General features: G+C 48.4%; 2 protein-coding genes across 2 annotated transcripts in view; one reads left to right on the forward strand and one right to left on the reverse strand.

The window, feature by feature from the left end:
* Positions 1-6,931: 6,931 nt before the first annotated feature.
* Positions 6,932-11,786, forward strand: LOC101758809 (probable glutamate carboxypeptidase LAMP1). Its single transcript, XM_004969862.3, has 12 exons — positions 6,932-8,065; positions 8,163-8,230; positions 8,529-8,610; positions 8,694-8,786; positions 8,869-9,021; positions 9,384-9,452; positions 9,680-9,767; positions 10,159-10,242; positions 10,819-10,907; positions 11,029-11,145; positions 11,227-11,367; positions 11,447-11,786. The coding sequence occupies exons 1-12, from the start codon at positions 7,058-7,060 to the stop codon at positions 11,627-11,629; spliced, it is 2,175 nt and encodes a 724-aa protein (XP_004969919.1). The 5' UTR covers positions 6,932-7,057; the 3' UTR covers positions 11,630-11,786.
* Positions 11,787-11,846: 60 nt separating this feature from the next.
* Positions 11,847-13,232, reverse strand: part of LOC101758398 (tryptophan--tRNA ligase, chloroplastic/mitochondrial) — a 7,324-nt gene continuing 5,938 nt past the window's right edge. Inside the window, exons 12-15 of the mRNA XM_004969861.3 lie at positions 12,860-12,906; positions 12,689-12,770; positions 12,453-12,542; positions 11,847-12,361 (exon numbers count right to left, since the gene is read on the reverse strand). Of these exons, the coding sequence (XP_004969918.1) occupies positions 12,227-12,361; positions 12,453-12,542; positions 12,689-12,770; positions 12,860-12,906 (354 nt within the window). The 3' untranslated portion in view covers positions 11,847-12,226. The remainder of the gene's footprint in view (positions 12,362-12,452; positions 12,543-12,688; positions 12,771-12,859; positions 12,907-13,232) is intronic.

Consider the following 13,232-nt stretch of genomic DNA (forward strand, 5'->3'; position numbering starts at 1 on the left):
GCTAGGATTGGAGGAGAAGAAGAATTCAACGGATAAAAATTGTGTGCACAAATCTCAGACGACGGAAGTGTAGGGGATATAACCCTCGGGTACCACTCGGATGGGCCTAGCCGCCCTCCAAAGGGGGTGCCATGGCCCATACGAGGGGGACTCGGGATAGGCGTACAGATCAAGATGAAGGATAGGCATCAAGACATATAGTTACAGATATGCATGTTTAGATATGTAAAGAGATAACTTGTACCAAAAGGTAGTAGATTTCCTTGTAACCGACTAGGATTAGATCGAATCAGATCTGTAACCCTGTCCCGCGGACTATATAAGGGCGGTAGGGACCCCCTCAAAAACCCAAGTCATATTCGATATGCTACATGCTGAGAATACGACCCCGATCACAGGATGTAGGGTATTACACCAATCTGGTGGCCCGAACCTGGTAAAGTCCCATGTGTCCTTGTGTTCATCCATCTAGCTCTAGGTGTGGTGATCCCCTCCACACAATCTACTACCTTGGTCTACCCCGTGGTGGACTGCTGAACTATTTCCCTGACAGTTGGCGTGCTAGGTAGGGGTTCGCCGTGTTAGTTGGCGAGCTTGGTGGATGCTATCAAGATCTCGAAGAGCTGCATCATCTTCACCAAGATAGGAATGACAATTGCCTTCTGGGGATATCACGCTGCCTCCACCGCCAGCGATAGTACGGCCAACCACTCGGTCCCTCTTAGGGGCTAGCTTCTCATCGGGGAGGTGCCTTGCATCATCCCCAATCCCTCGATTGAGAAGATCGAAACCTCTGATCGGGCTACAGCACCGGTCGCGAGTGACTCGGGTTTGGCTAACAGATCCAATCTGATTGGCAACCAGGCCCAGGCTAACTGAGTAATCCTTGGCAGGCCGCAGCAGACGAGGAACCCACGAGTTCCGGTTGGTGATTTGTTGTACCCTATGGCATGAACGGACGGAGCCCCTGTGGTTCTCTCCACCGATGATCTTGTCCAAGCTATGGATCGGATCGCATCTCAACTGGCCGAGTGCATAACCCTCTGTGAGTCTACTCTCAGAGGTGTGCCGACTAGTTCGACCCCTGAGATACGTATCCCTTACGAACTAAGGGACGTCGCCGCCACCTTCCAGGAGGCGATAAGGAAAGCTATGGTGAGATCGAACTTCTTTGACTCGGTCAATGACCGGTCGGATGAGGATGAGCCATAGATTGTGGCTGTTATCAACAGCTGTCCGCCAGCCGATGAATCCCTTTTTCCAATCCTGGAGGAAGGTGTGGAAACAGACTGCACTACCAACCCAGATCAACTGTCGAAGGGGTGCTCCCGGACACAATCAACGATAGGTCAGGAGCCGGAGGTAGAAGATGAAGACTAGATGAAAACTTCCGTCGAAGCTATTGACAACTCCGAAAGCAACTTGCCCCCGGGTTTCATTTACGCTATCGCTCCGATGGCACTAGTCTCTGATGACGAATGGACCATGAAGGGGGAAACGGAGAAGGCCAAGGCACAACGCGTTCCGAAGAACGCCAACTGAATCGATAGGCGACATTAGATCCTCAACGCTGCTGAGAATGCCAACGGCGATGGAGACCATGCTAAGTCCCACTAAGACAGGAGGAGAAGGTCGCGAGGTAGCAAGCAACGCACATGTCGCCCCCATAATCTTGAGCAGGAGTTCACCATGGAGTACGATGGACACAAGGTTTACATTACTCCAAAGGAGAACCTTGTCGCTGCCAATGAAAAGCTCGCCAAACTTCTTCCCGACACTCCAGGATTTGCTCGAGCGCAAGCAATGGTCCAGACCGCCGTGACACTGATCAACCACATGGACCCATCTCCGCCGGTTCGACAGAAACGTGGCGGAACTTCCAATACGCAACGCTCTGGTTCATGACGAGACAAAGACCTCCACGATCAGATCAACCGAGGACATGACGCGAGGCACACGATCAACTGCCGTGTCTCCCACCGAGAAGATGAGGAGATCCGGCACAAGGAGGTGTATGACCGAGAGCACGGACCTCCCCGGCAGGGCGGATGTCATGGCAAGACGCCCAAACTTGAGTCAGAGAGCGGCTATGAGGAATCCGATCACTTGGACTACTCAGACTCCTTAAGCGATGTCTATACCTCTGGAGAAAGACCAGTCGACCACTCTTGTAAAGGTCGGGGAAGAGCTCCGTCATACGATGGATTCCTTTCTCTCACCAAGAGGCTTCGCCAAGTCACATGGCCGCGTGGTTTCAAGCTTTACGACCTCAACAAATACAATGGGAAGTCAGATCCCACCCAATGGCTCCAGATATACTCCGCTGCTGTCAAAGCGGCAGGAGATAGCACCGGTATGATGGCTAACTACTTACCCATCATGCTCACCAAAGACTACCGCAACTGGTTGGCAGGGCTCCCATGAGAGGCCATTGATAACTGGGAACAACTCTATGTGTTGTTCACCGGTAACTACATCGGCATCTAGGAGGGGCTTGGAAACAAAAGGCTCCTAGGTCAGATCCGCCAGTGGAAAAACGAGACTCTACGAGGCTATATCCATCGGTTCTCCTAGAAGAAGAACTCGGTCCCCTTCATTGAGGACCACAACGTGATGAGCGCCTTCTAGAACAGCCTTGCCAACGGTAAGCTGATCAACAAGTGGACCAGGAAGCCGCCGAAGAACATCAATGAGATGTTCGCCATTGCAAATAGCATGGCGGACGGAGAAGAACTGAGAAGGAGCAACTCAGTGAGTTTAAGACCCGATGGGAGAAGGAGAGCCGCTCTTGCCCAAGGACTCGCGAGGTGGATATACACGTCGGCATCCCAAATCCTCCCGCAGGGGGGAGCAGCGTGGCCGGAAGGGGAAGACAGCTGAAGTCATCGCCGCGGTGCAGCAAGGGCAAGGACGCATCAGTTCCGAGGAGTTCCAAAAAATGCTGGACATGTAATGCCCGTACCACAAGAACCAAAAGCACACGGCCCGAGAATGCTTCGACCTCAAGAGGGCCTTCTTGGGAAAAGGTTATGGGAAACCACCTCGCAAAGATGACAAGGACAAAGAGCCGCGCAAGGACCATCCCGCCGATGAAGACTTCCAGACGGCTAACACGACCGTCAACATGATCTACGACAATCCTAAGCAATTCGAGTCCAAGAGGAAGTGGAAGGTAACCCAGAGGCATATCGTCTACACTACCAAACCAGCCACTCCAGAATACCTGCGGTGGTCCGAGGTTCCCATCACCTTCAGTAGAGCCAACCACCCAACCACCTAGGTGTGGTAGCCAAGCCAGGAAGATATCCCCTAGTGATCAACCCCACAATCCACAACGCGTGCCTTAGAAAGGTCCTCGTTGAGGGATATGGGTAGCCTATGAGTCCCCACTAACCAGGATACTGGTCGGACCTGACAAGTGGGCCTGTCTGACCAGGACATGCGGGCCGAGGACATGAAGTTACTTGGAGTACAAGACAAGGCAACGAGACAGTTCAAATCTGCCCGCATATTATGGGATCCGTATTGTAGTCCGACTCAGATTACTTTCCATGTAACTACCGAGTCTATTAGATCCAAACCGACTTGTAACTCTTGGTCGTCAGCCTATAAGACGGTCAAGGGCACCTTCTGAGGGCAACCGAAGAGATCTCATCTCATACTGAGCAATACAATCCACGCAAATAGGACGTAGGGTTTTACTCTTTGACACCTGAAACATGTCTAAAATCTCTTGTGTGCCCTTTGTGTTCTCGCGATTACCATCGAGTTTTTGGTTCCGTAGACATCCTCACCTACAAATCAACCACCTGGGTAACCACCTGGGTAATCCCCTGGTGGACTGCCAGACCTCTAACTCCAACAGTTGGCGCCCACCGTGGGGCAGGTTGCAAGATCCGTTTGGTGACCTTGATGGTGTTTCGACCCGGCGTCGTCTTCCCCGAGAGCATGAAGGGGTTTTCCTTCGCCCTTTCGCCTTTCAATTTTTGCCACGCGCCCTCTAAACTATAAATACCTCCAAAACCACCAAGTCTGCAGATTGCAGATGATGTACTTGACGTGAAGCGGCAGAGAAGTAGCAGGAGCTTGGGGGATACCACTTCGAAGAGCTGAGGGTCGTGCAGTTGTCAGAAGTTAGCGTAGGCAAGCCTCTGCCGGCGTGATCATCTGCAAGGAAGATCACGCTAGAGTTCTGGAGCTAGGAGTCATCAAGATCAAGGTAGGATCCCGGTGGTGATCTTGTGATGTACAATCATTCATGGTGAAGTAATAGATGTGTTTATGTTCTTAGTGATCTAGTTATCTCCTTTTATGGTTTTATGCTCTATTAGGTTTGCCTGCTTTACAATATATTAATCGATGATATATTGCCTAGGTTGTTCTTGTGATCATGGTGACAGGATTTGCATACTTGATCTACCAATGGGTATAACATGTTCTCTTGATCGTGCCTTTGATCTACCTATGCTGATAGAGGGGATCGTGACGGGATCTTTCTTGTGTAAGATAGGGATTTTGAGAGCCGGACTGGAGGTGTAGGTTTAAAGATGCTTTTTACTAAGATCATATTTATGTTGCTTTGTTATCTATGCTCAGAATTACAACATATGCATAGTCTATGTTGCTCTAGATTGGTTACCTCTGCTCTACCTGTTATCTGTCTATGCATGTTTAGTAGTTTAGATTTGAATCACTCATCAACACCAAGTCCATACTAACAATGCTAGTTAAATTAGAACTTGTGCTATAAGTTCTACAGATTGATAAACCTTAGGGGAGTGCTCTGAGGGAGGAGTTACAACTGATCCGTGTACTTATGGTTCACAACTTGGTGTGCTAACAGCCATCAACAAGGGCGCGGGATCACCATCGATGGAGCGGGATGGGGTGGTGAGCTTGGCAAGCAGCGTCGCGAGCTCCGGGAGGGTGCGGGACAGGGTCAGTGCATTGGCCCCAGCGGCAACGTAGGGTGGGGATGGGGTAGCGGGCTTGGCATCGGGAGTTCCAGGGGGCGCGGGATGGGCCAGCGTGGGGGTTCCATCGATGGCGGCGCGAACTCTTGGAGGGTGGCGGGGCAGGTAGAGGTGGAAGGAGGAGGCGGCGCAGGAGGGGAGGAGGTGGCACGTGAGGGGAGGCGAGGGTCGGGACCTAGGAGGCGTCGGTAGAGAAAAGAAACGAATCACTTTCTTTAGGTAACGAGTGGCGGTGGTGGGTAATTACCTACCAACTTCACGTCTAGTTCGTATCTGAAGTTGAAAAAAGTACTCCAAAGAAATAAACTAGAGCTCCCAAAACTATATGGAGTTTGGACTGCTCCAAAAATTTGTGGAGTTCGGGTGTTTAGGGTCTGTTTGGCAGAGCTCCACGCAGCTCTAGATCCTTAAAAACAGCTCCACTCCCATTTTTTCTAGCCAAACGGTGCAGCTCCGTGAAATCAAGATCCGCAAAAAAACTAGATCTAGCTCCCAGATCCACCAAATCCACGGAGCACCTCAGGGGGTGCTCTCAAAACGATAGTTTTGTAACCCCTCGTGGAGTTGGGGGAAATTACCCACCAATACCATCGATTACACATCCTCGTACCGGTTCACGTCTTTTTTTTTCCCACCGCCGGCTCCCTTCCTTTCTTCCGTGATGCCGCCTCCTTTCTTCCGTGACGCCGCCTCCTTTCGTTTTCTTCCGCGTCCGCCTCTACGGCCTCGACGGCCGCGGCCCCCTATCACACGCGGTGCTCGCGCTCAAGCGCCACCCACGGATCGATGCCGGTGTCAGCCGCGTCGAGGAGGTCGACCAGGTTTCCGGAACACCCGCGCCATCTACGAGCTCGAGGACCAAGGGCTCGTGCTGGAGCTCGACGAGACGCGATTTGGCTTCCGGACCAGCTACGAGCTCGAGTGTGAGACGCCGGAGCCTGACCAGGTCAAGGAGGTGCTGGAGCGCCTGCTCACAGTCGCCGGCGTGCCGTACGACTACTCTCGCAGCAATAAGTTCGCCTGCTTCATGGCAGGGAAGCTGCTTCCTTGACTAGGCAGCCAAGTGTTCTTGTTAATCTCCGAGCGTGGCGTCTTCCATGTAATTCGATTTCACACAAGTCCTCGGTGGCATCTCATCTAGCATACCATACTTGGCATTTCAGAAGAAGATGAATCCCTGGTTAATTCATCTCTGTGTTCTACTATCTATTATTCATGTGATGAAACGAGTTGCGTTCTTGCACTTCGCGTTTCCTCAAAATTCATGCCTCCCCCACTTTGATTCATAGCAGTAATTTTCTCCCCCACTTTCGCTAGTTACTTTACCATTATATGTGACTACAAATAAATGTTTGCTTGGCACGCATGCGTAGCTATTAGAAAAAAATAAGAAAAAAAAGAAAACACCAAGGACATTAGTGGACAATCCAACCAAAAACTTTGTTTCTGGATTTGGAGCTGTTGTCTCAGCCAAACATTTTTCCTCAACTCCACGGTGAGAGCATAGATCCACGCTGGAGCTGCTCTATGGTGGAGCTGCTGTTTTTTTAATCTGAAGCTGCGTGAAGTTCTGCCAAACAGGCCCTTGCTCCACTCGATTCCGGCTGGAGTAGCAAACCAACAGCAACCCATGAATCAATCTGAGCCGACAGAGCCCAAGAATAAAAAGGCCTGGCCCAATAACGTCCGAGACGAATGGCCTGAAAGCCTAGTAAGAAAAGAAATGAGTCAACGTCGCTCCAACCCAAGAAGAAATAAAAAAAAGCCCACTCCGAATCTCCACGTCCCCATGCACTCGGCTAGGCCCACGCCATCTTAAATACGCGACAACATCCAGTTCGGTGAAACCACGCTGCCCCACCACCACGAAGGCACGAACGACAGCGAAAGCACGAAAACGCCCGCGCGCCCCCACGCTGTCAGCGACACACCCGTCTTCATTCCCCTGCCGGCCGTCGCGGCGTCTCCTCCGCTTCACTCGCAACTGCAGCGTCCGCCGCACGCCACCGCCCCGCTTCTGGGCTGCTCCATCTCCACGCCGCCACCCGCCGCCTAGCCGGCTCCCCCGAGGCGGCGCCGGCGCCATGCCTCCCCAGGACGGGGCCGACGAGCCCTCGGCGCGTGCCCCGCTCCTCCCGCCCCCTGCTCCGCGCCGCGCGGCCGCGAGGCTCCACCCGCTCCCGCTCATCGTCGCTGCCGCCTTCGTCGCCTCGTTCCGCTTCGTCTTCCTCGCGCCGGCCCCCTCCTATTACCAATCCCTCTTCCTCTCGCTCGGCTCCAACGACACCGCCGCGACGCACCTCCGCGCCCTCACCCAGCGCCCGCACGTCGCCGGCACCAGGGCCAACTCCCTCACCGCCGCCTACGTGCACGACGCGCTCTCCTCCCACTCCTTCCCTACCCGCCTCACTCCATACTCCGTCCTCCTCTCCTACCCAGCGCACCGCTCGCTTTCCCTCACCGCGTCGGGCCGCGACACCGTTCACTTCGCTCTGGAGCAGGAGATCTACCCCGGGGACCCCTACGCGGCGGTCTCCGCGGAGGCCGTCCCCACCTTCCTTGCCTACGCGGCCTCCGGCTCGGTCACCGCCGAGGTTGTCTACGCCAACTACGGCCGCGCGGAGGACTTCGCCTACCTCGCCGCACGCGGCGTCAACATCACCGGGAAGGTCGCCGTCGCGCGTTACGGCAAGGTGTTCCGCGGCGACATCGTCCGGAACGCGCGCGACGCCGGCGCGGCCGCGGCGGTGATATACAACGACGCCAAGGACTACGCGGCAGGGAATGCCTTCCCGGACGGGCCGTGGATGCCGCCGACCGGCGTGCAGGTGGGTAGCACGTTCAAGGGGGTCGGGGACCCCACGACGCCGATGTGGGCGTCGTCGGAAGGGTGCCAGCGCCTAAGCATCGCGGAGGCGATGGCCTCCGACGACATGCCGGGGATACCGGCGCTGCCAGTGTCGGGAATGGATGGGGAGGCCATACTACAGCTCATTGGCGGCGATGTGGCGCCCGAGGATTGGCAAGGAGGCGCCGGCGCGCCGGCTTACCGGCTTGGGCCCGGGCCAGCGGTGCTCAACCTGACCTACATAGTAAGTTGCTATGTTGCTTTACAGGAGTTGGGGAGTGGAAACGACAGGGAATGTCTTCTTTTGCTTTATGATTGACGCTTGTTTGCTTTCTTTGTAGGGTAATGAGACAATGGCTACCATTCAGAATGTTATTTCGGTGATTGAAGGGAAAGAAGAACCTGAACGGTGCGGTCAATGCCCCCAAATCACCATCCCTTGACTGTAGAAACTTAAGTGTATCACAGATTTGGAATCAAACTGTAGAAACAGAGCTTCATTTCATTTCTTCATATGATTAATCATTTACAGAATTTCAGACCCCAAATCCTAAAACAGTCTCAACAAACCACTTTGGATTAGATTCTGACAGGATCACACGTCTTATATGATATTTCAAGTTACTTAGCTGCTCATCAATTTAATTTTTGAAAGTAAAAAACATATCAGTTCAAATTCAGTGAAATAAACACCGTGAAACATACAGGTATGTAATCCTTGGAAATCACCGTGATGCATGGACATTTGGGGGAGTTGATCCAAACAGTGGGACAGCAGCCTTGCTTGAGGTATGCCATATTTGTCTGTCCAATTTTATATTCTAATTACCATTTGCTTGATTTCTTGCCTCATTAACTTTCATTACTTGTAGCTAGCTCAACGGTTATCCGAGCTGCAAAAGAAGGGCTGGAGACCTCGACGAACCATCATCTTGTGCAACTGGGATGCTGAAGAGTATGCATTGGTCTCTCTCTAAACTCGCTCACTCACTATCTAAGCAATTTTCACATGTTCTCTTGATACTATTTTATTTGGGAAAAATGCAGATAGGATCCACCGAATGGGTCGAGGAGAACAGAGCAATGCTAACTTCAAGGACCGTTGCTTACCTGAATGTTGATTCTGCGGTGTTTGGTCGTGGATTTTATGCATCAGCAACTCCTCAACTTGATGAATTGCTTAAAGAAGCTAGTAAACAGGTATACTATTTGAAAGAAATATAGCAAAACTTTACAGTTAATAGAGAAAATTTAACTTATCATGAGACCAGAAAAGCACGACTAGCTTTATTGCTTGTATCCTGTAGTTATGCCAGGGTTACAGTCTGATAGCTGATGTACAATCAGAGAAAAAATCTTTTATTTTGGCAGGTGCTGTAATTGTTTTGTTATCACTCCTGACATGTAGCAGCTTGATCTTTGATAGAATTGTTTTTCTTGGGTAATACAATTGTGGTTAGTATGAACATTTGCTATCTATGATCAAAGATATGATGGTGATTGTCTTACCAATCAATTATCCTGACTCTAAATATTCTCTGTTTTCATTGTTATCGAGGAAGGTACAAAATCCGGATAACAGAACTGAGAGTCTGTATGACTTGTGGATGGCCTCTAACACCTCTCCCTTGGTAAGCAGTTAATAATATCGCTGTTACTTTTTAACCCCTGTGCAAGCTTGTTCTTTCAGTATTTTGAGTAGTTGGCATGTAAAGGAAAAATATTATAGGTAGTGTAGACCTAGTTTTGTTTCCTCTTTGTTCCAAGTTCAGGTATGTGTTGGTTTTACTGCATTATATGCAAACCAAAGATTTTTTTATGACTTTTAAGAGTGCTAATGACACATATATGTATTAAGATCGGAAGATTAGGCGGTGGAGGGTCCGATCATAGTGCATTTGTTCAACACATTGGTATTCCCTCAGTGGACATGTCTATTGGGTCAGGTTTGTCCTACTTTTGTTGCATACTTGCTTTCATTAATTCCCAGCCTTGAAATGGTCTGCTTACTCTGCTATACTGTTTATTGGGTTCCTCCTTGATTACTACTACTACCTCTGTTCCTTGATGTTTGTGGACCGGACATACCTAAAACCAAACACATCACAAAACGGAGGTAGTATCATAAAAGAAATTTTACTAGGACACCCTGCCTTTTATCATAAAATTCTGAACCTTTCTTTTCCTCAAACACGCAGGAGATGTGTGTATCTTTGTATTAAAGGGAAAGCATAAAATTCTGAACATAACTTGTGCATGGATAAATGTTACCCTTTTTATTTTAAGGAAAAGAAGAACTTTATCAGTTTTCATTTGTAACGTGCCTTCTGTTTGCAGACTATCCAGTCTATCATAGCTTGTATGATGACTTCATATGGATGGAGAAGTTTGGAGATCCCTTGTTCCAGAGGCATGTCGCAGGTATTCATATCCTTATGCCAACTGCAGTATCACTTGAATATCTGTTATGGATTGTGTCTGATCCTGAGGGTTTCATGTTATGCCATTCCATGCACATGCTTCCTGATCAGCTGGAATGATAGGAAACTTGACTCATATCCTACCATCTTGTACTTTGTTGGGACTCACTTCTGTATGCACTTTTCTTTATAATTTCACTACATTTTTTTTCCAAAAAGTTTAGACCAACCTAGGAGGAAATATCTTTCTTTATATTATATTAACAAGGTACATGCCCAAATTCACCTCGATGAGGAATTAACTTGGTGGTCTGGGCGTACATCCACACCCTCAACCAACTGAACCTAAGTTCACTACTTATAATATATATCTTGTTTACTTGTTAGAGCTCTGTGGTACTTCCACTGTGTATTACAAAGCTCTGTCATTTTTATAGAATGAAGTGTGCATGTGAAAGTGCAGGGGTGAAAGTGTCCTTTGCGATCCTTCATCCATACTTGTGAATTGATCACTGAGAATGAACCACGCATATGTCTCACCAGCAATATTGCAAGTTAACTTTATGTTTCATCACAGCGGCAAGCATGTGGGGGCTTGTTGCTCTGCGGCTGTCAGATGAGGAGATCCTACCCTTCAACTACAGCTATTATGCCACAGAGCTTGAGGTAACTTTTGTAATGATCTTCAAACAGATAATGGGATTAACTTGTTTCAGGAGTGTACATCTTCTATTTGTAATGAGAAGTTCAAATTTAGAGGAACATGACTGTTGCTTCTGGTTAGCAGAATGGAGTAATGGGTATAAATGAGAGAGTACTGGGAATGCCTGTCAGTTTATCTCCCCTGCACAAGTCAATCAAAGAATTCAGAAGGGCAGTTCTGAAAGTGGATTCTGAATTGAAGGTATGTATGCACCAATTGCAGCATGTTGTGCCTGTTCCATACTTCAAACTTTGTATAACTTCCTAGTTTGTTTTTTATTAGGCTCTACGGACATGGAAAATTTGGGCACAATGGAGAAGCTGTCCATTGAAGGTCAGAGACATCAACGACCGGTTGATGATGACTGAAAGGGCGTTCACAGAGCGGGAAGGGTTGTCTGGAAGACCATGGTACAAACACCTGGTAAGGTCTTTAATGGTTTCAAAAAGTAGTCATCAGATCATCATGTTACAGCTAAACTCATTGAAAGGAAATCTCACAGATTTACGGGCCTTCACTGCACAACGATTATGGAGCTGAAATATATCCAGGTATTGATGATGCCATTCAGACAGCAAAGAGAACAAGCACATTAGAATCCTGGCAGGCTGTACAGAATGAGATTCACAGGGTCGCCAGAGTCATAAATCAGGCAGCATTAGTTCTAACTGGAGGGCTAACATGAAAAGTTATGCTTGATACCACCTCCTTTTTGCTGTAGAACTTGCTATATAAGTGAACGCAGCAGCAATACTGGATGAATGATACAGTGAATCTTGTAACAAGGAATATATAAGCGACCCGTATCTTAGCTGTTCAAGATGGTAGAGTTCGTCTGCTCAGGCAATTTTACCATCCGACCAAAAAGCAAGGAACCAATGTTTCTAAGAGTACAAGAAAAGTGAATGTATAAGCAGGTGTTTCCCAAAAATGTGCAGTTGTAAGATTTTGTACATGCGAGATATTCATATTTCCACCTGCCCTGAATCCAAGGGCAATAACTACGTTGGTTACACTAAAACGCATACAAAAATTCAAAACCCAAAACCACCCCAGGAAAGAAATGAAAATAAGCTAACTAGAGCAGTTTCATATGAAAAGCTAGTGACATTTCTCCAGAAAAAATTGAAGGAACTGTGGTAAAATTTATCAACGAGCGGTTTAACTCGTGAAGTGGCAAGTCCAAGGTGTAAAAACAAGTGTAGTGCCTAATGTGAAGCATGTCGACCCAAAAAATCTCAAGTTTTGCTAAAAGGTTCTGGACAATGAATTGATCCTTATGCTATCTGCGCAAGAAACCCATGGCTTGGTATACGTTGTTGAGGGTAATGTCCGCTATCTCAGAAGCTTTTCCTGCTCCTTTCAAAAGAACATTATCTAAATAGCCTGGATCAGACATTATCTCCTCATAACGGGCCTGCAAAGTTGCAAAGAAATGTGGTTAACAGGAGGAATAGGTTGTAAGCAAAAGGGCTGCACAATATCAGATTGTAATGCGGCCCTCAAACCTGGATAGGTTGCAAATGCTCGATCAAAGCATCTGTAAGGGTAGTCTTGAATGTCCCCCAGTTCATATCTTGGCACTCGCTAACAACTTCCTGAAAAAGAAAGAAAGAAAAGATCAATCTAAATACCTTGAGAAATAAAAAACACTATGCTGGACATGGGTGAATCCATATGCAGGACCCTTCTTCATGTTCAGGCTGGTGGTTGTGTAGCATGCGAGCATGCAAAAGTTAGATACCTCTTTAGTCTTCCCAGTAATAATCTGGTAGATCGAGAGAAGATTTCTGCATTCCGGCCTCTCTGGGTTGTCAAACTCTAAGCTGAAATATACGAGCTCAACAGCATGAGTCTTCAATGGATGCAGGAATTAGGTAGAGAGAAAGTAGAGGTGATTAGTTAGAGAGAAAACCCTGGGAATGAGTCAGTTTTGCAGCGTTTGATCTTATTCACAATCACCTGCCAGAAAGCAGACAACTATAAGCATAAATCCAATTGCAGATAAATGTAACCATGGTCAGTTAAGATAACTTTGTACGTGCAGTAATGAAAGCTAACCCCACTATTAAAGATTTCATAGGCAAAATACATATGTTACACCATTCATATATTTCTGAGTAATACATTAAGTGCGCACGCAAGCAGCCTAAACCTACCATCAACTTTTGTGCTTCTTCATGGGGTGGAGGCGCGGAGCTACGCCTGTTTATCGGGTTACGTGACCATGAATTTTAGCAATCCAGAGGAGAACCACTGTGGCTAGCACTCAATGACACCCCCCCCCG

The sequence above is a fragment of the Setaria italica genome, chromosome V (genome assembly GCF_000263155.2).
Source record: "Setaria italica strain Yugu1 chromosome V, Setaria_italica_v2.0, whole genome shotgun sequence".
NCBI classification, from domain to species: domain Eukaryota; kingdom Viridiplantae; phylum Streptophyta; class Magnoliopsida; order Poales; family Poaceae; genus Setaria; species Setaria italica.

Excerpts from the sequence above, each read along its gene's own strand:
- LOC101758809 (XM_004969862.3), top strand. The coding sequence starts at position 7,058 with ATGCCTCCCCAGGACGGGGCCGACGAGCCCTCGGCGCGTGCCCCGCTC. Across the intron at positions 9,022-9,383 it reads TTAAAGAAGCTAGTAAACAG|GTACAAAATCCGGATAACAG; the intron begins GTATACTATTTG and ends TTATCGAGGAAG. Across the intron at positions 10,243-10,818 it reads GTTCCAGAGGCATGTCGCAG|CGGCAAGCATGTGGGGGCTT; the intron begins GTATTCATATCC and ends GTTTCATCACAG.